Source organism: Zalophus californianus, chromosome 1 (genome assembly GCF_009762305.2).
Source record: "Zalophus californianus isolate mZalCal1 chromosome 1, mZalCal1.pri.v2, whole genome shotgun sequence".
Lineage (NCBI taxonomy): Eukaryota > Metazoa > Chordata > Mammalia > Carnivora > Otariidae > Zalophus > Zalophus californianus.
Genome location: NC_045595.1, coordinates 88,987,918 through 89,012,634, shown reverse-complemented (window position 1 = coordinate 89,012,634; position 24,717 = coordinate 88,987,918). Strand labels below are relative to the sequence as shown.

The window sequence follows — 24,717 nt, the reverse complement described above, 5'->3', positions numbered from 1 at the left end:
ACAAACATTTATTTGAATCAATAAATTGCCAAGAGAACAATTTAGGAAATAGAGAAACACTGAATTTAATTGGTACAATGAAAATCCAGGTTTGTGAAAATTTAAAACATCAATCAACGTAAGAAAAACCAGTCTCCTTTTAAAAAACCACTACTTACACACATGAGGGCACAGAGCATGTCAACAGCTGCATGGACCACCCCATTGCTGCTCCTCTTCAGTGCCTTCACTACCTTCACTCCCAGACGCTCCCGGAACCTGCGGGGCAACGACAACAGGCGTATCACAGCAGTACCAGAGCATTATTTTATTATTAAAATGTAACATAATAAGTCCTCTTGAGTTTCTACTGCATTCAGCAAGTGCATATTTTAAATTACACCTCTAGATTTAATCGGTTCCCGTAACAGTTTTTTTCTTTGAGGGGAAAGATTTTTTTAAAAATTACCTAACACTAAAAGGGATCTTGGGGGACCTGGGTGGTGCAACCAGTTAAGCTTCCAAGTCTTGGTTTCGGCTCAGATCATGATCTCAGGGTTGTGAGATGGGGCCCTACATTGGGTTCTGCACTGAGCATGGAGACTTAAGACTCTCTTTCCCTCTGCCCCTCTCAAATAAATCTTTTTTTTTTTTAAGATTTTATTTATTTATTTGATAGAGAGAGAGAGAGAGAGCACAAGCAGGGAGAGAGAAACAGGCTCTCTACTGAGCAGGGAGCCCTATGCGAGAGCTCAATCCCATCATGACCTGAGCCAAAGTCAGACCCTTAACTGACTGAGCCACCCAGGCGCCCGTTTTTTCATTTAAAAAAAAAAAAACAAAAAAGAAAACACCTAAAGGGATTTAATTTCCTACTCAAAGTCATTAAAAAAAGAGTCAGTATGGGGCGCCTGGGTGGCCCAGTCAGTTAAGAGTCTGCCTTCAGCTCAGGTCATGATCCCAGAATCCTGGGATAGAATCCCATGTCAGGCTCCCTGCTTAGCAGGGAGTCTGCTTCTCCCTCTCCCTCTGCCCCTCCCCTTCCCTCATGCTTGGTTGCTCCCACGCTCTCTCAAATAAATAAGTAAAATCTTAAAAACAAACAAACAAGACGGGCGCCTGGGTGGCTCAGTTGGTTAAGCGACTGCCTTCGGCTCAGGTCATGATCCTGGAGTCCCGGGATCGAGTCCCGCATCAGGCTTCCTGCTCAGCAGGGAGTCTGCTTCTCCCTCTGACCCTCTTCCCTCTCATGCTTTCTATCTCTCATTCTCTCTCTCTCTCAAATAAATAAAATCTTTAAAAAACAAACAAACAAGCAAACAAGAGTCAGTATACTGCAGGTATGTATAGGACCAATATTCACACCCTTCAGTTCCACTCACCTTCATTTATTTATGAATAAAAACTACCATATCATCAAATGAAAGGTTTTAGACAGATATAAAGAGATAAACTGCTGATATCTATTTTGAGTTGTTTATATTCTCTAAAAGAAGTTCAAAGACCGCTTACTTTGGAAGCTGAGTGAAGGCCAGAAAACCAGCTTTGGAAGCCACAAGCCTCCTCACAGCCTGGAACTGACTCTCAAGTTCTGCATTTGAAGCAACAACATCTCCCTCTTGGGACAATAATGCTGTTATGGCATTATTGATCAGTTTTTCTTTGTTTTCTGAGAAGAGACCCTAGGTAAAAGAAGAATGTTTCAAAAAGTTTCCATTCCAGAATTTAATGACAATGAACAAATTGTAATACAATTTATCTTACATCCTGCGTTACTGCATGCAAAACTCCACTATATGAAATATTAGCGTTGAACCTGAATACAGCATCTGCAAAGTTGCCATCTGTAAGATGAAAAGTTCAAAAGATTTAGAGGTTTGCATTCCTAATTTTTAAATTATTAAGATGGATGGAAATGCAATTATACTTAAATCACTACTTACTTGGAGGTGTGGCTAAAAATCTGAGATGAAGGCTCTCTACTTCCTCATCAACAGGCATGCTGAGTAACCCCCATCGCTGACCTTTATGAGTTGGTGTCATTTTTACACAAACATCTCTGTTACCAGAGGCTCTTACTCCATCCAGCAAACTTGCTAATAAGGAATCTCTAAGCAAGGTAAAAAATAGGTTTTAGTATTGAAAATTAAGGGAACAGGGCTTTAAGAGAAAGCCTGGAGTTCTAATACTAGCTCTGTACTTTGCTGTCACATACCTTGTACAAGTTACTCAAGCACTATAAATGTAACATTTTTGGTTTTTTAAGATTTTTTTAAACAGTTGTACTGAGGTGTAACTTACAAATCAAAAATTCACCCAATTAAAATTACAGTTTAAGAATTCTTAGTAAATGTATATGACGTGGATGGAACTAGAGGGTATTATGCTAAGCAAAATAAGTCAATCAAAGAAAGATAAGTATCATATGATCTTACTGATATGAGAAATTTGAGAAACAAGACAGAGGATCATAGGGGAAGGGAGGGGAAAAATGAAACAAGATGAAACCAGAGAGGGAGACAAACCATAAGAGACTCTTAATCTCAGGAAACAAACTAAGGGTTGTCGGAGTGGTGGGGGGGGGGGTGGGAGGGATGGGGTGGCTGGGTGATAGACACTGGGGAAGGTATGTGCTATGGTGAGTGCTGTGAATTGTGTAAGACTGATGAATCACAGACCTGTGCCCCTGAAACAAATAATACATTATATGTTAATTTTAAAAAGAAAAAAAAAAATTCTCAGTAAATTTATACAGTTGTGCAATTATCCAGTTTTGGTATACTTCCATCACCCCCAAAAATTCCCTTGTGCCCATCTGCAAAAAACTCCCCAGTCCCAGGCAACCACTTACTTTCTATCTCTACAGTTTTGCTTTTTCAAATAACTTCATCAAGAGAATGAAAAGGTAAGCCACAGTCGGCGAGAAAATATTTACAAAAGTCGTATCTGATAATGGACCGTTATCCAAAATATACACATAACTCTTAAAGGTCAACAATAAGAAAAACAACTCAATTAAAAAGTGATCTGAAGTCCCTGACAGACAGACACCTCACCAAAGAAGATACACAGACAGCAAATACACATATGAAAAGATACTCAACACATGTCATCAGGGAAACGCAAACTGAAACAACAACAAGAAGCCACCGCACACCTTAGAATGACCAAAATTGAACACTAATTATACCAAATGCTGGGGAGGATATGGAGCAACAGGAACCCTCACTCACTGCTGCTTGGGATACAAAATGGCACAGCCACTTTTGGAAGACAGTTGGCAGTTTCTGACAAAACTCAACGTCCTCTTACCATATGATCCAGTGATCGCACGACTTAGTATTTACACAAAGGATGAAAACTTACATCCACACAAAATCTGCACACAGATGTTTACTTCAGCTTCATTCATAACTGCCCAAACTTGGAAGCAACCAAGAGGTCAAACGGATAAATAAACCATGGTTATGTCTAGACAATGGAATATGACTAAGTGTTAAAAAGAAATGAGCTATCCGGCCAGGAAATGAAAGAAGCCAATCTGAAAAGGCTACATACTGTACAATTCCAACTATGATACTAAAGCAACTTCGGAGACAGTAAAAAGATGCGTGACTGTCAAGGTTTAGGGAGGAAGGTGAGATGAAATCAGTGGAGCGGTATTATTACTGCTGGAGAGGATCTCTCAAGATTTTTAGGGCAGTGAAAATAGTCTGTATGATACTATAATGGTAGACAAATGCCATTATACATTTGTTCAAACTTATAGGCCCATCGATTGTAACAAATGTATCACTCTGGTAGGGGATGCTGGTCATGGGAGAGGCAGTTAGGAGGCAGGGCAGCAGAGTGTACAGGTAGAGGAGAAATCTCTGTACCTTCTGCTCAATATTGCTACGAACCCAAAATGGCTCCAAAAAATAGCCTATTAAAAAATTCATATAAACAGAATCGTATAATGTATAGCTTTATGTGGCTCGCTTATTTTATATATCGTGTATTTTTAAGGTTCAGTCCTTTTTATTGCTGAGGAGTACTTCACTGTATGGATAATCAACACTTTTGCCTATTCGTTCACCAGGTGATGTATGTATCAATTGTTTCTAGTTCTGGCTATTATGAGTCACGTTATTATAAACATTCACATACAAGTTTTTATGTGGGCATATGTTTTTATTTCCGTGGGGGTAGATACCTAGGAGTAGAACTGACATAGGGTCATATGATAACTACATGTTTAAGAAATTGCTAAACTATTTTTTAAAACACTTTATGATTTTACATCCTCACCAGCAATGTATGAGAATCCACACGCTTGCCAACAATTGGCATTGCCAGTCTTTTTGATGTTAACCATTTTAGTGCACATGTGATGGTTTTACTTTTCCCTAATGCATCATCATCTTTTCATGTGTTTATTTACCATTCAAATATCTTCTCTGATGAGGTAGGTGTCTATTTGAATATTTTTGCCCATTTATCATTTGTTTTTTAGTATTGAGTTAAAAGGGTTCTTTATATATTCTAGAAACAAGTCTTTTATTAGCTATATGTTTTCCAAATATTTTCTTCCTGTCTGTGGCTTGTCTTTTTTCTTAATGGGGTCAAAGTTTTCAATTTGACAGAGTCTAATTAATCAGACTTTTATGAATTCTGTTTTTGGTATTATATCTAAGAAATCTTTTCCTAATCCAAAGTCACAAAGAAACTGCTTTACTTTCTGCCGATAGACTTTATTGGGAAAAATGGCATCTTCTTCATAGGGATCAGGATTCAACAATGTAATGTACATAAAGCACATGACAAACTGTAAATGTTGAGACACCCTCTTCTGATTAGAACATGTGCACTATTTTTTTTTTCAGAAGTTCTCTTCCTTGAATTCAAGACAGGAAAAAAATACGACCTTTTGCTTAAAATGCCATTTTTGTTGAACTTAGATCAAAAGCTTTCCAAGGTAAGAAACAGTTACTGGTCATACTCCAGGAAGTGACAATACTTCAATAAGGCTGTATTGTAGACAGTGGCAAAATGTACCAGAACTGTTTCAACTATCTTTTAAAAACAGATTCAGTCTCAATCTATTTACAACAGCATAAAAGAACCTCCTGGAATGTAAAAACTGCCAAACCCATGACAATGGCTTAGTATTTCGTGAAGGGAGATCTAGTCGTTCACAGTAGAACAGCACTATAAGTAGTTTACCTTACAGAAGGAGTTTATGAGCTATAGCATCTCACAGGTTTTCAGAGCAACAGCCAACTCACAGTAATATAAAAAAAATCAGGCACATTCCACTGGAAAATTATTAACTAGCCTACTGATACTAACTTAAAAGAATCTAACTTCAAGTATATTTAAAGTAACTTGCTGCTGTTATCTAAATAATTTAACAATGAAAGTGAAAGATGCTATTTCAAAATACCTTAAAAACATGTTACAGAAATATTTTATTTTCATCATTCCATTTAAAATCAAATCACCATTTTTATTCTCTTTAGAAATACGAAAACTGGTCATTTTCAATATGCAAAAAAATAATGTCTTTTCCTAAGTTATATGATTTCAAAGTTCTAGATTATAAATCTTTGCTTTTCCTCACTGATGGAGGACTTTGCCTTGCATATACTAGGATCTCAAAATACCTTTCTGTTGAAGAATATTTCCGTATTTGCCCTTTTATAAATTCAATGGTAAAAAGTTGAGGATTTTCTGAGTCACAAACCAATGCAAATACCTAATGAAAACAAAAACCAAGTTCAATAAAAGATGTTTAGTTTTATGGCATTTCCTTAGAAGTACTACATATCATTTTAGCTTACAAAAGTCAATATTTAAAAACTGTTTACGATATCAGAATTTAAGAGCTGCTTAAAAGTTTCATTCAAATTTTCATATAACTGTTGAATAAAAAGTTCCATTCATTGTACACTTTGAAAATAAATTTTGTAATATTCATTGTTCTAAGTATAACAAATACAATAATGTGAAGAATTACGTAGATTCTTATTTTCCATTCTTTAAGCATTAAAAATGTTAAAATAGAAAATTATTCTAATTTATCAATAGGAAGAAGTTTCATTTAGGCTAATAATGTCACACTTACTTCTCCTAAAGGCTTCAAAGTCGCAATATTATAGGTTGCGGGATCACGTTCTACTAAACACGTTTCTGTAAGTGCTAGAACTCGTTTTACGGGTTCCTTCAAACAAAATTGAGACACATTAAAAAGTCATTGAAGAAAAATGTCAAAATCAGATGAACAAATTTTTATTTTTAACACAGGATCTTACCGAATGTCTAGGTGATATTTTTTGGACTATAAACTCTGCTAAAGATGTGATGGATTCATCAGTGCTGTATTTTCCAAAGCGAAGATTCAAATATTGCTCAAATTCTAAAGGTTCTTTTCTGATGCGCAATGAAATCCCTATGTAGTTGCCAGCATGATCTATTGCACTTTTGATTATTTCTTCTCTTTGCTCTGATGCAAATAAATGCTGCACAAATTTTGAAATTTAAAGTCAGGGTTGAAACAACCAAAATGTGACCATTTCGAATCAACTCATAGGAAAAAGACTGAAGTAGCAATTCTAAAGAAAAACAATGGTAGTTGATCATATCAAAGGTAAATAAGCAGTGTGTTGTGGTTTTTTTTTTTTAAGATTTTATCTATCTATCTATGAGAGAGAGAGAGAGAAAGAGCACAAGCAGGAGTGGCAGGCAGAGTGAGAGGGAGAAGCAGGCTCTCCACCAAGCAGGGAGCCTGATACAGGCCTCAATCCCAGGACCCCGGGATCATGACCTGAGCCCAAGGCAGATGCTTAACCCACTGAGCCACCCAGGCGCCCTGCAGTGTGTTGTTTCAACCACTATTACACTAAGTAAAATCACAAAGTCTGGGATATAGAGCCTTGCAAATAACTCATTGAATGGAAATTATCTCATAACTTCTCAGAGTCTGATTCCCGTCACCATGTAGAAAACAGCATGCTGGAGCTTCCAGAAGGGGTCCCAGGGACCCCAGCCAAGTCCAGTGGGGGTAGTGGGTACTATGTGGGCAGGATTCCCAGCTTCAACAAAAGTAGCTCTGATTTATTGTTTTTAATAATAGTGGATTTTCTTGCAAGATTACCTTGAAGAATGCTTAAATGTTTACAAGCCATTGGCCAATGGACATTACAAATCAACCTCCAGGAGTGTTATTTACAAAGGTAAAGATAAGGTATTGCGACTTGCATTTGACGCCTGGGCCAGAAATGCTAAATGTGCTGCAAAGAACAAGGCAGGAGAGTGCCACGCAATAAAGAATTGTCCTGTCTATATTCTAATAGCTCCCCTACTGAGAAACACTGGTTGAGATCATGTTTTAAAACCTGATTTTAGCGGCGCCTAGGTGGCTCAGTCGTTAAGTGTCTGCCTTCGGCTCAGGTCACGATCCCAGGGTCCTGGGATCAAGCCCCACATCAGGCTCCCTTCCCTGCTCCACGGAAGGCCTGCTTCTCCCTCTGCTACTCCTCTTGCTTGTGTTCCCTCTCTTGCTGTGTCTCTCTCTGTCAAATAAATAAAATCTTTAAAAAAATAAATCAATAAAAATAAAACCTGATTTTAGGGGCACCTGGCTGGCTCAGTCGGTGGAGGGGGCGACTCTTTACCTCAGGGTTGTAAGTTCAAGCCCCACATTGGGTGTAGAGATTATGTAAATAAATACATAAAATCCTAAAACCTGATTTTATTCCCAGCTGCTTAGGATAGTCACTACGTATGCAGAAGGTACCAGATAAAGGTTTGCTGAATGAATCTGTCATATTAACATATAACATTATATAACATATATAACATATTAACATATTAACAGTATCATATTAACTAATGCCTTTGAAAAGACAGCATATGCTTAGAAAGTAGATGATTAAAACTAAAATTGTTTTGGGACACCTGGGTGGCTCAGTCGGTTTAAGCGGCTGCCTTCAGCCAGGGTCATGATTCCAAGGTCCTGGGATCGAATCCCACATCGGGCTCCTTGCTCAGCAGGGAGCCTACTTCTCCCTTTCTCTTCCTCTGCTTGTGCTCTCTCTCAAATAAATAAAAAAATCTTAATAAAAAAAGTTTAAAAAATAAAAAAATAAAAAATAAACTAAAATTGTTTGATGCCATTAAGCAATAAAAAATTGTTGCCAATTGAGGAGTATCAAACAATTTTCATCCTTAATGTTTACCTTATGCACTGTAAGGCTTGGCCGAATTACTGTGGTATAGTTGTCCAATTAAGGTTTGTAAGGCTATAGCGTATTCCTGTAATTAGGTACATTTTCCACCAAGGATTTTTTTTTTTTAGAGAAACAGTGCATGGGAGTGGGGAGGAGGGGCAGAGGGAGAGAGAGAAAATCTTAAGCAGACTCCACACCCAGCACAGACTCAGGGCTCCATCTCACGACCCTGAAATCATGACCTGAACTGAAATCAAGAGTCAGATGTTTAATCGACTGAGCCACCCAGGCACACCACCAAGGAGTTAATCATTACAAATTTCACTGTCCATGGAAGAGATAAGCCTTTGGACAGCACTTCAACAACAGGCTTCAGGCTGATCTAGGGTGGGAGAAGGAAGTAATTTTCTCTTTGGGCCTCATCTTTTGGGTCCAGACTCAGAGGTAATAAAATGTCTAGATGTTTGTTTCTAGATGAGGGAGACTAGGTTGGTACCCATCACCTGGGCAAAGAGTGAAAGATGGAAAAAAGCCTGTAACTCTGAAGAGCTAACATACTTTGTAAATCAAATACTTTAGCACCCCTATCCCATTATCATTCCTTTTATTTCCCTTCTGCTACCCTCTAGCCTCTTATGTATCTAAAAGTTCCAGGCTCGCCCTGGCTCTGCTACCTAGAGAAGGATAATTTATCTACACAACACTAAATCTTGGGAGTAGTTGTTCCCAGGCCACTAAGATAGCTACAGAAATTAAAATTCTCAAGAGGAAAGAATCCTGAGAGTAAGTTAAACTGAGCCTTTCCTTGTGGAAACTCTACTGCTCATCTTTGAGATGCGAGGTTTAATTAAGGAAGGCAAATGTTTCTTATAAAAAAAGATGGTCATCATCTATATAGCTCAGCTTCAACTACCAATTAACAAATAGGGTCTGAGCATCTTAAGTGGCTTCTACTGTACCACACAATTAACATATAATTCAGAATTTCAAGACAAGAACACGTAATGAAGTTTCAATGAATACTCAGATTTCAAATTACAAACAGCTGGGGAAAGGAGGGAAGACTATAAAAATAAAAGATCGTAAATTATTTTTTCAAAGAAAGCTTAGAATCTTTCAGTTAAGACATTAATACTAATGAAAATAACAACTGTAACTACCATTTATTGAATACTAAGCCACATATTATGCTAAATATTTACATAAGTTATTTCACAGGATCCTCAAAAAAAAAAAAAAAAACCTATGACGGACATATTACTCTCCCCACTTTTTGTTTTAAATTTATTTGAGAGAGTGAGAGAGAGTGCGTGCATGCACAAAAGGTGTGAGGGTCAGAGCGAGAAGCAGACTCCCCACTGAGCAGGGAGGCCCCCAGTCTCCCGGATCATGACCTGAGCCAAAGGCAGACACTTAACAACTAAGCCACCTAGGCGCCTCACTCTCCCCACTTTAAAAAGCTCTAAGTTGGGATTCAAGCTCAGGTCTCTTTGATAACAAAGCCTACACTCTTAATACCAGACTTCCTTCCAGAAGACTCATGTGAAATTTGAAAATTAAGTGTAAAAACCCTGCTTTCCTTCAAATGGTCATGCCTCTTTTTAAATAACTTTTTTAAAAATGCTACTTACCAATCTACTAAATCCTCCGTAAAGTATACAAAACCCTCCTTGATAATCAGAGAGATCTACAAAGCCTTCAATATTTCTATAGTCATAGGAACAGAGGACTTTGTTGGTTGCAGGATTAATTTGGTCAAAGCCTCCAGGAGTTACTTCTAAAATGACAGGTTTTCTTGTATCACTCCAGTGATGTTTATAGCAGTTATATCTCTAGAGAGAGAAATAATACTACTTTTAGGTTCATATTTAAGCTTACCATGAAATAAAGTTACAGTTAATATATCAGTCACTGCTAAAACAACCAGAAATCTAAACAATGTTATAAATATTTAGAGCTACTATCCAAATTGTTAAAAACATTAATTTTAGCTATTTGGAGGTTTGTATTTAAATAAGAATGTTCACTCAAACTGAAGATACTATATGTTTTTTAAATTAACAAAGGTTTGGGTTACAATATTTTGTGAAACAATTTTGAGTCAGTCTTATGCAAACCTTTAAAAAAAAAAGAAAGAAAAGTAAGTCCTAAAAGAAATGTTACTCTGAAAGTTTTATTGGGAATAAAGATTTCAACTTTTATTGATGGATTCTTTTAATTCAACTTACATATGGAAAAGAGGTAAGTCACATTTTGGGGAAGTTACAGTGTTCAGTTTAAATCTGAGCTGGTTCAATATGCTAATATAGATTTTCTTTCTACACACACAAAAATGCTGAAGCCTCAGTTGGACCTTAGGCTTTTCTAATCACAACAATGGAGAGTTATAAATTTGATTGCATTAGCAAATAAAATTCCACTTAGATAATAACATTCCTTTGTAAATTAAGGTACCTAGTATCAGAAATGATTAGAATGGTCAACATCATTTACTACCCAGTTTTATTCTTAAAAAGGAAAAAAAAAGGTTTAGGTGAGGCTGCTAACCAAAATGTTATGATACAAGAGAAAATAATTTAAAATAAAGACAAAATGAGGCAAGAGAAAAGTAACCAAGTGTCAGATGTGAAATGAATATCCCCTCACCCACCCAAAAGTCCACAAAGTTTTCTACCCAACAATATGAAAAGGAACACATGGTCAGTTACAGGACTCTTCAGGTAAAAGTAAATTGGTTGCTCAGGAGTACAACTATTTCTAATACTGAAATGAGAGAAATTCTCTCGTAGGTATTCAGAAAAGTGAGAAGGCATTAAATAATAAACGCCTCCACGACACCCCAACACTAAACCCAGCAACGAGCCTCAGTTTGGCTCAGGATTATATGACGTCAAGTCCCCTCAGCATTACTGATCGATGGCATAATAATGCACATTATAGTTCCACAAAAGGAATTCTGGAGAAAGACAAAGGGCCTACATTCACCCAAGAATATATTTAGAATATTGATTCTGAACTAAAGGTGCCACTTCTCTCCAGAAGAAGGGAAGTCACAAAAATGGTGGTGCTTTTCCAAACTATGCTTGCTTGCCTGCCCTGACCCACTCTGCAGGATAGTCTCTATTCCCCCAGCTGATAATCAACTGTCATAATGAGATGTGCTGACAGAAACACATCATTATCCCTCAGGATTGTAGAAGCGAAAAGAGAGAGGCTTCGAGATCTGATTTAGAGTACATCTAGGGACAACTGAAGACCTGAGGGTCAAATTCAATTTATGCAAGAGTATTCACCAGCAGAGCATTTGGGGGAGGAAGAGGTGCCATTTATTACTGATTAAAACTAGATAGACTGACTTTCAGGCAATCTTTTAGAGACACTGTTTCCACCTCAGTTTTGAAAAGTATTAAGTGCCTGAAGTTAACTGATATAAAGGGAAGCTCATAAACAAAATCTAAAAGTATTGTTTTTGGAAGCAGTTGTTTTCCAAACAGATGAGGAATACAGAAAACTCAACTGCTAACATAAAGTAATTAAAATAAGCATACCAAATTACAATTTATAGAAATCTGACTGTGGCTCATGAGGAACAAGAAACAAGCAGCTTGCCAACTGCCATTAATCTATTTTAAATGGCTCCTGAGCAGCCATTCAGTTGCTTGACCTGAGATCTGTGAGGTTTCTGGGATGCTAAAACTAGCAGAACATCCATAGAAAGGATGCGGGCTTAAAAAAACAGAGAAATGATGCTGCCAGCTTCTCAGAATTCAGTTCTTGCCTTTTACCAGAAGCCAGAGTTCTGAAGAGTGCTACCAGTTTAGGCATTATTCTGCTCCTGTCCCTGTTATAAAAGCAATACCTTCTCATGGAAAGAAATTTGGTATTTCAAGGGAGCGAAAAAATCATAAACTCCCATCTCCCCTCGTCAGAAGTCTCTGATTTAGTTTAAATGCTATTGTAACATGACTAGAGAACGCCTGAGAAAGTTATGAAGATTCTAATAAGCACCCGTGACTTCCCCAAAGCTGCCAGTGCACCATGCAAAGCCTTATTAGCAGCCAGATCCAGTGCAAGAAAATACAAGACAGTTTTGATATACCCCAAACTTCTTAAAACCTTAATACTTCTGAAATAGGAAAATCCTACAACAAACAACTAGTGCATGTTCCAACAGGTATTACCCAGTGTGACGCTTACTGTTGCTGTTTAGAATACTGAATAACGAGCACCTGAATGGTTATAGCATCAGTTTTAATATTCCATAGCTCTGCCTGAAAACTTTTACTCCAACCATCAACATTAACAGTCATAAATCTAATTCCTCATGTTGGAGTTTGCTATTAAACTACATTCATCTCTCACATAGTGCCAGAAAACCTTAAATGATAATTCCTTTTTTCCCTTTAGCTTTGCCACAAAAAAACAACACAGATCACAGAATGATTTCTATAATAATGGGCAATATTAGAATAAAAACAGGTATTAATAAGGTCAAATACTTGCCCTTCCTGTGATTTTTCCTTCTGAGAAATCAGTTCTAAATCTCTGAAAGAGAAAACAATCACAGTTTATCACAACAGACTGGTAAGGAAGACTCACAGTTCAGTCCTTTCTATCCAAAACATGTAAAATCTCAACTTGATAACCTTGATATTAAATATTACTGATGTTATAGTTTAAGATTGTTCAATAAAAATGTGGAACTTCACTGAAAAACAAGATAGATTAAACATACAACTGCTCTGCTCTGTATATGCGCTTAAAAAGTCTAAACACTATTAAATAGATTTTTCAGTTAGAGAAAGTGAAAGTTTCACAGAATCAAGTTAACAGTCAGTAAGAAAAAATAAGCAGTGTGGGGAAAAAAGCTCAGAACATTAACATCTGTACTTTAATGTAACTGTTTCATTTAAAAAAAAAAGAAAGAAAAATTTAGCTTATTAACATGGAACTGTTCTTACCAATGCTTCTGTAAGCAGTTCTGTTCTGTGCTCTGTAGAAAATTTTAAAGTTTCTGACTTTTTTCCACTGCCTTTACGAAATGTGAGGTTGAATTCTGTTCCTTGTCCTTTTCCAACGGGACTGATGCTGCAAATGTCTCCATAAGGCCACTAACAAAAAGAAAAATTCTTCCAACTGATGCTGTATTAAATACTATTTTTACTACTTTAATTTCACAATCATGGATTAAATGAGAAAAATCTTACAAAATAATACAGAGGCCTAGAAGATGTTATATCTTATAGTAATTCTGTAACAAATTCTTTTAAAGGTTTTCAGTTATCAGAGACAATAAAAACCCCACCTGTATTCCAACTTTCACGATTAATGACATTAATCCAAAGCAATTAAAATACATAAAAGTGAAAAGAAGTGAGGAATAAAATTTTATGATTACCTACAGATCTGTTAAAACAGACAAAAAGGAATCTGTAAAACATGCCTAATTTAGAATTAAAAATAAGCAAGAAAATATTTAATTTTGTTTACTTATCCATATTCAAGTTGGTTTTGCCTTTATAAACAGTAATCCTACTTCTATGACAAGGATTTTTCCAAACACTGCACTGTGACTTATGTATGCCTTTATTGCAATTCCTATAGTCTTTAAAATTATAAAGAATTAATGCACCAATTTACATAAAAGAGATGGCTACAATCAAAAGCAACATATCAAAAAGTTATTATACTTAGAGCCCAGAAAAAAACATTTGTCACCACCCTCTTTTATTTACTTATTTTTGGTGCTCGGCATGAAGTATTCTATAGGCGTATCAATCTCTTTCAAAGTTGACTTTTCTACCTAAAATACTGATTTCAGGCCAAGGAAATCATGGGTCATTACCTGGCTTTTAAAATTCAAATGGAGTTCAAAAAATGCCTAACAGCTTCTAACATGATTACCTGATTTGTTACTTCTAAGGTATTGGGATTATATGTAGTAATCGCATGGGTTCCAACTGAAAAGACACGCTTATACCTACAAAGAAAGACAAGTACTTAAATTTAGTCTTAAATAAAAGAAACATTTTATAATATATGATATTAACACAAAAGGAATATTTCAACAAATAGAAATGTATCAGTTGATTAATGCTAACTAAATATAGTTTAGTTTTATATTCTAAAGTGTTATTAAAACCTACCCACCACCACTCACTTTACTGTGAACTAGTGATCCTTAAGTAGAGAAGTAGGACCTATGCAAGCTTGAGTTGTTAGTATACATGAAGTTAAAATATTGTCTGAGGATGCCAAGATTCTAAATGGGAACATTTTATTAAAACAACACCACTACACACTAATTCTTTAAAAATATGCTTTCAACAAAACCATGATGCAAAGAAAGGAAAAGCTATGGCCTGCAACTGGTCAGTCACAGCAATATTCTGGAATCTTAATAATTTCTACTTAAGTAAGTACCTATGAAATTTAAGTGTTGCAATTTTATAGAAGCAGGAAGCCTACAACACAACAGGCAAGTTTCCTTCTCACTTCACTTCATATCTAAGGAGAAAAATCACCTGGATATCAATAATCCTTTAGGAGAGGAATTCATAATGATAAAAATAGAAACTGAACCAGAAAAACTTAAAAATAAAGAATTAGTTCTTTAAAAATAAAATACATAAAACATCAGCTAGTCTAAGAAAACACAAAAACAAAATTAAGGATATATAAGAATTTATAATCATAGATACAGAAGAAATAATGATGTAACTCTACACAAATAAATTTGAAGTTACAAATAAATCAAACCCTATATAGAAGAATTTAAGAATGCTGCAAAGAATTACAACCTACAGAAGCACCATGGCTCAAACAAGAAGATGAACCTTAAAGAACAGGTAAGTCCCAAGCTTCTGAAGTTGTTCCAAGAAACAGACTAAGGACAGTTTATCAATTCTTTTAGTGATAAGCAAAATCTGGTAAGACAACACAAAAAGAAAAAAAGATACACAATCTATTTTTTTTAAATAAATATTAGCAATAAGAATCAAGTAGCTCGGGGCGCCTGGTTAATCTCTGTCTTCAGCTCAGGTCATGATCCCAGGGTTCTGGAATCGAGCCCCACATCAGGTTCCTTACTCTGCGGGGAGTCTGCTTCTCCCTCTCCCTGCCACTCCCCTTGACTGTACTCTCTCTACTAAATAAAATCTTAAAAAAAAAAAGTAGCTTATGAAAATAGTAGTGCACCATGACCAAAGAAGGTTCATTTTAGGAAAACAGAGTTCAATATTAGAAAAATCTATTAATATAATTGGTCATATTTAATGAAGTATCTATTTGTATTTTAGTTAAGAGATTTTTAAATTACCAAAACTGAATGTTAAATACAATCAAATGCCTTTTTGATAACTACGGAAATCATGTTTTTCTGCTTTATACTACTAAAACTAGGGTGGGGGGATGGGTTAGCCTGGTCATGGGTATTAAAGAGGGCACGTTCTGCGTGGAGCACTGGGTGTTATGCACAAACAATGAATCATGGAACACTACATCCAAAACTAATGATGTAATCTATGGTGATTAACAATAAAAAAATTTAAAAAAAAACCAAACTACTAATACTAAAAAGACATACATGCCTTAAACAAATAGCCATTATCAGACTTGAAGGTAACATGCTAGAAGGATTTCCATGAGATCAAGAGAGATCTTTCACAATTTAATTTTTCTATTTCCATTTTTTCTAATTAGTATATTACATAATAAAAATGATGAAGTTATCTCCACTTGGAAAAAAGAAAATGACATTTTATTAATCTTTACCATGTAGTCATTAAAAAAGTACTGCCATATTACAAATATTTTTTTCACATGTCTAAAATGGAGTTGGAAATGATCAAAAGAATGAAACTACCTCTTCTAACATAAAAACATTCATTTGCTGCTTTCTAAAGCCAGGTGAGGGTTGAGAGATTGGTGAAGTACATGAGGATTAACCTAAACAGCTAAAAAGTCTCAGAACTTCAGAGGCTTTATCAATTAACAGGGACAAATAAGATCTTGTTGAAGACTGCACAATGAAATCAAAAGTCACAAATTCTAACTTTCAGAATCATCTGGAAAGTCAAACATGCCAATTTTTATAATCCTGAAACGAAACTACAGAATTTGTTTATTTTACTTTGGGAGCAAAAGTAGAAGAATTAAATGCCTGAAATGTTTCCAATGTCAACTAATGTCACATTCAAAGTCTTAAAGGATCTCAGCTAAGAAGATCTTCTTTTCAATTCTAAACCAATTTCCTCCACACAACTAAAGCCCTTCTAACATCTTTCTCATGTAACTTTGTTGTCTAGATCAGTGCTGTGCAAAAGAACTTTCCAAAAAGATGAAAACGTTCTATATCTGCATTGTCTAATGAGGTAGCCATGAGCCACATGTAGCTACTGAGCACTTGAAATGTGGCTGATGCAAGTGAATTTTAAATTTTATTTATATTTAATTACTTTAAATTTAAAGTCACAGCTGGTTAGTGACTACCATAACTGGAGAGAGCACATTCTAGATCCTTCAGCAAAAGGATCCTGGAGTTAAGTGCCCATTAGGCCCAAAATACTGTCGTCAAAACTAGTAAACTCAGACCTATCTCTCAGACAAAATACTGGGCTCTACAGCCTCCCTAAGAAAAAAAGCTATAAGGAAATTCTTAAGAGAATTCTCTTCTGTTCTCCTCTCTCCCCCTTCCATGAGAGCTCCCCTTACCTCTGTTCTCTAGAATGGCCGCTGCACTTTCTGTAAGTATAGAACAAATACTTCTAGGTCATTAAAAATGTACACCTTTACAAGCAGCCCTAAACCTTCAAAGATTACCTGTAAAGCTGCCTTAGATATCAGATTTAGAGATTAGAATCTAAATGATCCCACATGTATGGTATGTTAGTCACAACACTTGCAAACTTAAGATTTTTTTTGTATCTAAGTCACTGGTGTCCTAAGTCATAAAGAACAAAGATTCCCTAAGTTCAAGGGGGTACATGTCTTCATTATCTTGAAATTCTAACTCCTCACACAGGACCCTGCACTGCATACAGCACATGCTCAGTGTTTGTCAAATAGCTAAATAGGCCAATCTATCCAATCATACAGCGACATGCATTCAAATCTATGATCTGCTCATTTACTCCTGTTTTTAAAACAGAATATATGTCAGATAGCAACTAATTTCACACTAGTTTTTTACTCTTAACCAGTATAACATCAGGAAATGACAAAGGTCTTATTTTTATGAAGTATTCCCATTTTATTTGCTATCTGCAAAGAGAAAATGCCATTTATAAATTATAATTTGCTGTTCTTATGGGTTTGAGATGAATTTGCTGGCTAATTCCTTAAAATTATCACACTAAAAGTTCCTATAAAATATAGCTATATTAAAACCAAGTAACAAAAGGAACAAAGACTAAAGTAAACAAAACGTATGAGAAACTTACAACAGATGATGCCATCTATATAATATGAAGAAATGTAAAGGCAAACACCTTTTCCCCCAACTGAGAAATTAATAATCATTACTGACTTTACTTATTGCACTTGTTTCCATTTTACTCAGGAACTAAAGTCACACAAATCATTAAATGCCTATAGGGAATAAAGGATTTTCTTCCCTCAAGTTTTCATAACTCACAGATTTATTCTAATATGACAACTTAATAAATAATATAATTTACATTACCATTAACTCTAATGTTATTTAGAATCAGGAAACTAAAGCTATTTAAATAAAAAAACGTATTTGGGGCATCTTTTCTAATGGCCTTTTGCTCCCATAACAATTGGTAAAGATAAGGACAAGTAAAAAGGTGCTAATGATATTGCTGACAGAGATAAGAAAGATCATCTGAAACAAAAGCTGGGGATGTAATCTTGTTTTGAATATGACGGGTGATGTTCAGATTTTTTAACAGACTAAACTTACATTAACTTACATTAAAATGAACACTCCGGTATTATTCTAATTCCTGCAGATAAAAATGTTATGCCATACTTTTTTTTTTTTTTTAAGTAGTCTCCACACCCAGCATGGAACCAATGCAGGGCTTGAAAAGAAAGTAATGTTGAATGTTCTCTATTTTGAGAGTTAAATAGTAATGAAATTTTATGCAGAAGAATATTGTGATGGTGGTATTTTTGGAGCATATATTGACACTATTGTACATGTCTAATTAATACATGCTAGTTAAAGAGTACTCAAGTCTGGAATTAACTTTCAAACGATGACTGACAAGTATCATAACTCTTAACTACTCGGAAGTTCATTTCAGATGTCTGAAATAACTTAATAATAAATAAAATGTTGGGAGGGGCGCTTGGGTGGCCAGACTCTTGATATCAGCTCAGGTCATGATGTCAGGGTTGTGAAATCTAGCCCAAATCAGACTCCACAACTGGGTGCTGAGTCTGCTTAAGATTCTCTCTCTCCCTCTCCCCCCACCTCCCTCTCTCGCAACTCTCTCAAAACAGAGAAAATTCAACATTACCTTCTTTTTGTAAAGTACAGAAAAAGCTTATGTTTACTATAAAATAATGGTTCTAAAATTTCTTGAGGTCATAAAACCTTTGTGTATTACTTTTAAAGTTAAGAACCTCCCATCCAAGTACTAACCAGGCCCGACCCTGCTTAGCTTCCGAGATCAGATGAGATCACAGGCACATTTAGGGTGGCATGGCTGTAGACTTAAAGTTAAGAACCTCAATCCTTTCAGTAGATAGTCTCTGCAGTGGGCCTCAAATAAGCCAAACAGATCTCATCAGAGTTGGAAGACAAGCTTTTATGTTACCTAGCCTAGTCCCCATAACATATAGCTTGAACCTACAGCACTACAGGGTACTATAGTACCCTATAGTACACTAGCAAAGGTGGCTAGTTTTAATTGTTCATTACTGGTGCAAGGGAACTAACTTTCCTTAAGAGTAATTCTATTTTTTTTCCCCAGTACTGCAGATACTAACCATTGTTCCTTAGAATTATATTCTTACCCACAAATTTCACCTGCTGGTTCAAATTCTGTCTTTGAGCTTCTCATAGGATATAATAATTTTTGTGCCAACCAGACTTTGACTTTGAATCCTCTTTCCTAAGCTGAACACCCTAGTTTCTTCGATTATTTAAAATAAGTTTTGGCTACCAATTTCTAAGAAGCTGTTCGGATTCTCACAGAACCTAGGGTTTTTCTGTTTACTATTAAAAGCTTCACAATCCAGTTACCTGAATTAGAATTTTAGTCCATCAAATAATGAAACTAAGGATGACTGCAGTACAAGATTTCTCAAAGAGTTAGGAGATCAATGATAAGCAATGCTGAAAGAGGCACTACAGCTTACTAGTTTAGCCCACCAGCTTTGGAGTCACTGCCTGGGTTCGAATATTGTCTAAGACTATTCACCTTCTATGTATCCTCTGATAATTTGCTTAACCTCTCTAAGCTCCAGTTTCTCCAACTTAAAGATGTGGATAGTATATATATCTATTTCATAATGTGAGGATAAAAGAAATAATCCATGTAAAGTGTCACTTGCTATTTATAATCAATAAATGTTAGCTATTCTTATTGCTATTATTCTGCTGAGTAACGGGGGGGGAGGGGTTCAAAACTCCAGTAGAGTAATTGAATTAATTATAATTAGTACCATTATGCTTCCAGTAACCATAACTGCTAAATCCATACCTAACACATAGAACACAGTAACAGGCAAAGTGATCATTCCTGTTCCTATAATACCAGGATACTCTTGATTCTGGTCAAACTCCACTTGAAAGATGAGTTTCACCTGAGATGACTCACTCACATCAGAAGTTGTACTCATCAGAAAAGAGGAAGAAGGAATGTATAGCACATACTCTCTCTGCAATTATCTATCCCAATAACTCAGTAAGAAAATGTCCCGTTTCTTTCAGGGGAAATAAAGCAAATCCCATGAAATGTAAGGGCTTAAATTTCATGATGCAAGGTCCATATTTTTTCCAGCTCAGATACAGCTGTTTTTAAAAATATTTTTAATTTTTAGAGCAGTTTTAGGTTCACAGCAAGATTAAGCCAAAGGTACAGAGATTTCCCAAATACTCCCTGTCCCCACCCATGCACAGCCTCCCTCATTATCAAATACTCCACCCACCACAGTGGTACATACATTTGTTTAATTGCTGAACCTATACTGACACATCATTTTCAACCCAAGTCCAGTTTACATTAGGGTTCACTTCTGGTGTTGTACATTCTATGGGTCTGGACAAACGTATAAAGGCATGTATCCACCATTACAGTATCATACAAAGTTTCACTGCCCTAAAAATCCTTTGTGCTCCACCTTTTATTCCTCCCTCCTCCTTCAACTTTGGCAGCCACTCATCTTTTTACTGTCTCCAAAGTTCTGCCTATTCTGCAATGTCATATAGTTGGAATTATACAATATGCAACCTTTTCTGACTGGCTTCTGTCACTCAGTAATATGCATTTAAGTTTCTTTCATGTCTTTCCTAGCTTGATGGTTGATTTCATTTTAGCACTGAATAATACTCATCAACTGCATGTACTACAGTTTATCCGTCCATTCACTTACTGACGGACACCCTGGTTGTTTCCAAGTTTTGGTGATTATAAATAAAGGTGCTATAAACATCTGTGTGCAGGTTTTTGTGTGGATGTAATTTTCAACTCTTTTGGGTAAATACTATGGAGTGTGATTGCTGGGTCATATGGTAAGAGGACGTTGAGTTTTGTAAGAAACCACCAAACGGTCTTCCAAAGTGGCTATACCATTTTGCATTCCCACCAGCAACAGATAAGAGTTCCCTTTGCTCCACATCCTTACCAGCATTTGGCACTGTCAGTGTTCTGGATTTTGGCCAATCCAATAAATGTGAGGAGTATCTCTACATTTGCATTTCCCTGATGACTGATGATGTGATGCATCTTTTCATTTTTGTCATCTGTATTTCTACTTTGGTGAGATCTCTGTTAAAGTCTTTGGCTCATTTTTTAATTGGGTTGTTGGTTTTCTTATTGTTGAGTTTTAAGGGTTCTTTGTATACTTCATCCAATGTCTTTTACAAATATTTTCTCCCAGCTTGTTTTTACAGTCTCTTGACGGTGTCTTTTGCAGAGAAATTTTTAATTTTAATGAAGTCCAGCCGATCAATTCATTTTTTCATGGGTCACATCTTTGGTGTTGTATATAAAAAGTCATCACCAAACCCAAGAGTCATCTAGGTTTTCTCCCATGTTATCTTTTTCCTTTTTTTAAGATTTTATTTATTTATTTGAGAGAGAGAGAATGAGAGACAGCACAAGAGGGAGGAGGGTCAGAGGGAGCAGACTCCCTCCTGAGTGGGGAGCCCGATGTGGGACTCGATCCTGGAACTCCAGGATCATGACCTGAGCCGAAAGCAGTCGCTTAACCAACTGAGCCACCCAAGCGCCCTCCCATGTTATCTTTTAAGACTTCTGTGTTTCACATTTAGGTCAGTGACCAATTTTGAGTTAACTTTTGTGAAAAGTGTAACGTCTGTGCCTAGATGTTTTTTTTTTTTTTTTTGCATGTACACGTCCAGATGAAAAGACTATCTTTGCTCCTGGAGCTTGCTTTTAATACAACACTGTGTGTAAATACAAAATTCCTAAAAAGCAGATGCATTATTATTTGCATTTTTGGATGAAAAATGCTCAAATCCCAGATTGCCTGATAATAAGCACAAAGAATTATATAAAGAGAACACAAAAACAGTCCAAGATGCACTCATCTGAGGTTTAGAGGCTGGCAGGGTCAAGAGCTAGATCAATAAAGCAAGGGAAAAAACCCTCAGGATTTCTAGGATTATCAGAGTTGGTGACATCTGTAAATTCCAGATGGCTAAAGAGAGGAGTACCTCTTCTTTTGCAGGATTCTATTTCTACACATAAAGGTATCAGAAATTTGCCAGCTTCATTTTCAGTCGACTTTCCTCTCAATTTCCTGTATCTAGTCACTACACAGACTATATGAATGTCATAGCATCTGCCATTTAATTCCACAGACTGATTACCATATATCCATCCCGACGTATTAAAATCTAGTGCAGATACTAAAGTGCTACTCTTAAATTCAGAGTATTTGCTACAATTAATGTATGCAAATACCAAAGTGATCCACAGGTAGATTTGTAATTTCCACCCAGAAAAAACTAAAAACCTGTATTTTGAAAATCACCCTAAAGTTTCCCAAAGTGAATCTGCACTTCTGCTTTAACTGAAATATATGCATTCTCCTTCCTATTAGAAATGGCTTGCTTCGGCCAAAAAGGAAACTTTGCTCTTTCATGAAAGAAAAGTGCTTTTTACTCCTGAAATCTATTCCCCTTTCCTGTTCCCTCCAGAGCAAACATATAGTTATGTACTTTGCAAGGGGAAAAATGACAAGCATAGGAGAAAAGGCTACTTTGCCAGCTAAGGAGACTACACTAACCGTGAATAGACCTGAATTATTAAGAGCATGGAGTAGTGGCTGCAAAATGAGACACATGAAAACTATTACAAAGGTAATATGAAATAGGTCACATGAATATCCTCAACGGAAATATGTAAAAGAGGTTATTTTTAATTTAGAACATATCTAAATATATAGACGTTTAATTTAGACAAATATTTTTAACTCAGAAATACATAGAAAAATATTTACTCATCTTTGCTGCCACTATCAATAACATTTTTCTGAATGTTGGGTCTGGGTTAGCAGTATGTATATAGGCATGAAGTCACTTACAACTGAGGCCCTAAATCCCCAAAATCACATGTAGAATTTGTTGTAAATAGACTTATTTCTAGAGAAAGGATTCAATTAACAACTCTGAAACAATACAGAATTTTTAATGTTAGCCATTTGTTTTTTACATTAAGACTGATGAGGAATGCTTTAAAGTTAGATTAGAATTGGCCACATAAAATTGGTAGGTATAATAAAAATTTGAGTGCCACATAATAATTTACATGATTAATGAAATAATATCACACTCTGGAAATGCAAGATCTTTCAAGAAGGTAAAAGCTTCAAGGTGTGTACACTAAAAACAACAAAATACTGTTGAAAGGAAATTTAAAAGATGTAAATAAATGGAAAGACATCCCACTTTCATGGATCAAGTCTCAATATTGTTATGGTGGCAATACTCCATTTGATCCACACATTTAATAAAATCCCTACCAAAATCCCAGCAGCCTTTTTTGTAAAACTGACTACCTGACTCTAAAATTCATATGGAAATGCAAGAGACCTAGAATAGCCCAATCTTGAAAACGAACAAAGTTGGAACCTCAAACTTCCTAGTTTTAAAACAGTACAAAGCTACAGTAATCAAGACAGTATAGCTCTGGCATAAGGTCAGGTATATAGATCAATGGGACAAAATTGGCAGTTCAGAAATAAACCTTTACATTTATGGCCTATTATTTTTGACAAGAGTGCCAAAACAATTCAATGGGGAAAGAATCATCTTTTCAACAAATGATGCTGGGACAACTGGATATCCACATGCAAAAAGAATGAAGCTGCATCCCTATTTCACACTATATATAAAAATTAACCCAAAATCGAAGCTATAAAATTCTTAGAATATAGGAGTAAATCTTTGAGACCTTGGATTAGGTAACAGCTTCTTAGATATGACACCAAAAGCACAAATCACAAAAGAAAAACATAAACTGGATTTCATCAAAATCAAAAACCTTGTGCTTCAGGAGATAACCATCAAGAAAGTGAAAAGACAACCCACAAAATAGCAGAAACTATCTGCAAATCATGTATCTGATAAGCAACTTATATTCAGAATATATAATGAACTCTTACAACAACAAAAGGACAAATAACCCAAATAAAAAATGGATAAATTATTTGAATAGACATTTTGTGAAAAATATACAAATGGCCAACAAACACACAAAAAGATATTTAACATCTTAGTCATCAGGGAAATGCAAATTAAAACCACAACAAGGGGTGCCTGGGTGGCTCAGTCAGTTAAGCATCCGACTCTTAGTTTCTGCTCAGGTCATGATCTCATGGGGTTGTGGGCTAAGCCCCGCCTCAGGCTCTGCACTCAGCAGAGAGTCTGCTTGAAGATGCTCTCCTTCTGTCCCTCCCCCCACTCACGCACATATGTGCACACTCTCTCTCAAAAGAGATAAATAAATCTTTAAAAAAATAATAAAAATAGGGCACCTGGGTGGCTCAGTTGGTTAAGCGACTACCTTCGGCTCAGGTCATGATCCTGGAGTCCCGGGATCGAGTCCCACATCGGGCTCCCTGCTCAGCAGGAGTCTGCTTCTCCCTCTGACCCTCTTCCCTCTTGTGCTATCTCTCATTCTCTCTCTCTCTCTCAAATAAATAAAAAATAAAATCTTAAAAAAAAATAGAAAAATAATAAAAATAAAATGACAGAGATACCACTTTATATCCATTAGGGTAGCTAAAATAAAAAAGAAGAGACAATGACAAGTGTTGGTAAGGATGTGGAGAAAGTGGATTCCTTATACCCTGATAGGATTGCAAA

At 36.0% G+C, this 24,717-nt stretch overlaps 1 protein-coding gene across 5 annotated transcripts in view; it reads right to left on the bottom strand.

Annotated features, from left to right (window-relative positions):
- DNAJC13 (DnaJ heat shock protein family (Hsp40) member C13) overlaps positions 1-24,717 on the bottom strand; it is a 121,383-nt gene that overhangs the window by 74,544 nt on the left and 22,122 nt on the right. For all 5 annotated transcript variants that reach the window (XM_027583525.1, XM_027583527.2, XM_027583524.2 and 2 more), the window contains 11 exons: positions 14,094-14,169; positions 13,151-13,300; positions 12,693-12,734; positions 9,821-10,021; positions 6,273-6,479; positions 6,086-6,181; positions 5,625-5,716; positions 1,923-2,089; positions 1,744-1,823; positions 1,492-1,661; positions 159-258 (listed from right to left, as the gene is read on the bottom strand). In XM_027583525.1, coding sequence (XP_027439326.1) covers positions 159-258; positions 1,492-1,661; positions 1,744-1,823; positions 1,923-2,089; positions 5,625-5,716; positions 6,086-6,181; positions 6,273-6,479; positions 9,821-10,021; positions 12,693-12,734; positions 13,151-13,300; positions 14,094-14,169 — 1,381 coding nt within the window. The remainder of the gene's footprint in view (positions 1-158; positions 259-1,491; positions 1,662-1,743; positions 1,824-1,922; positions 2,090-5,624; positions 5,717-6,085; positions 6,182-6,272; positions 6,480-9,820; positions 10,022-12,692; positions 12,735-13,150; positions 13,301-14,093; positions 14,170-24,717) is intronic.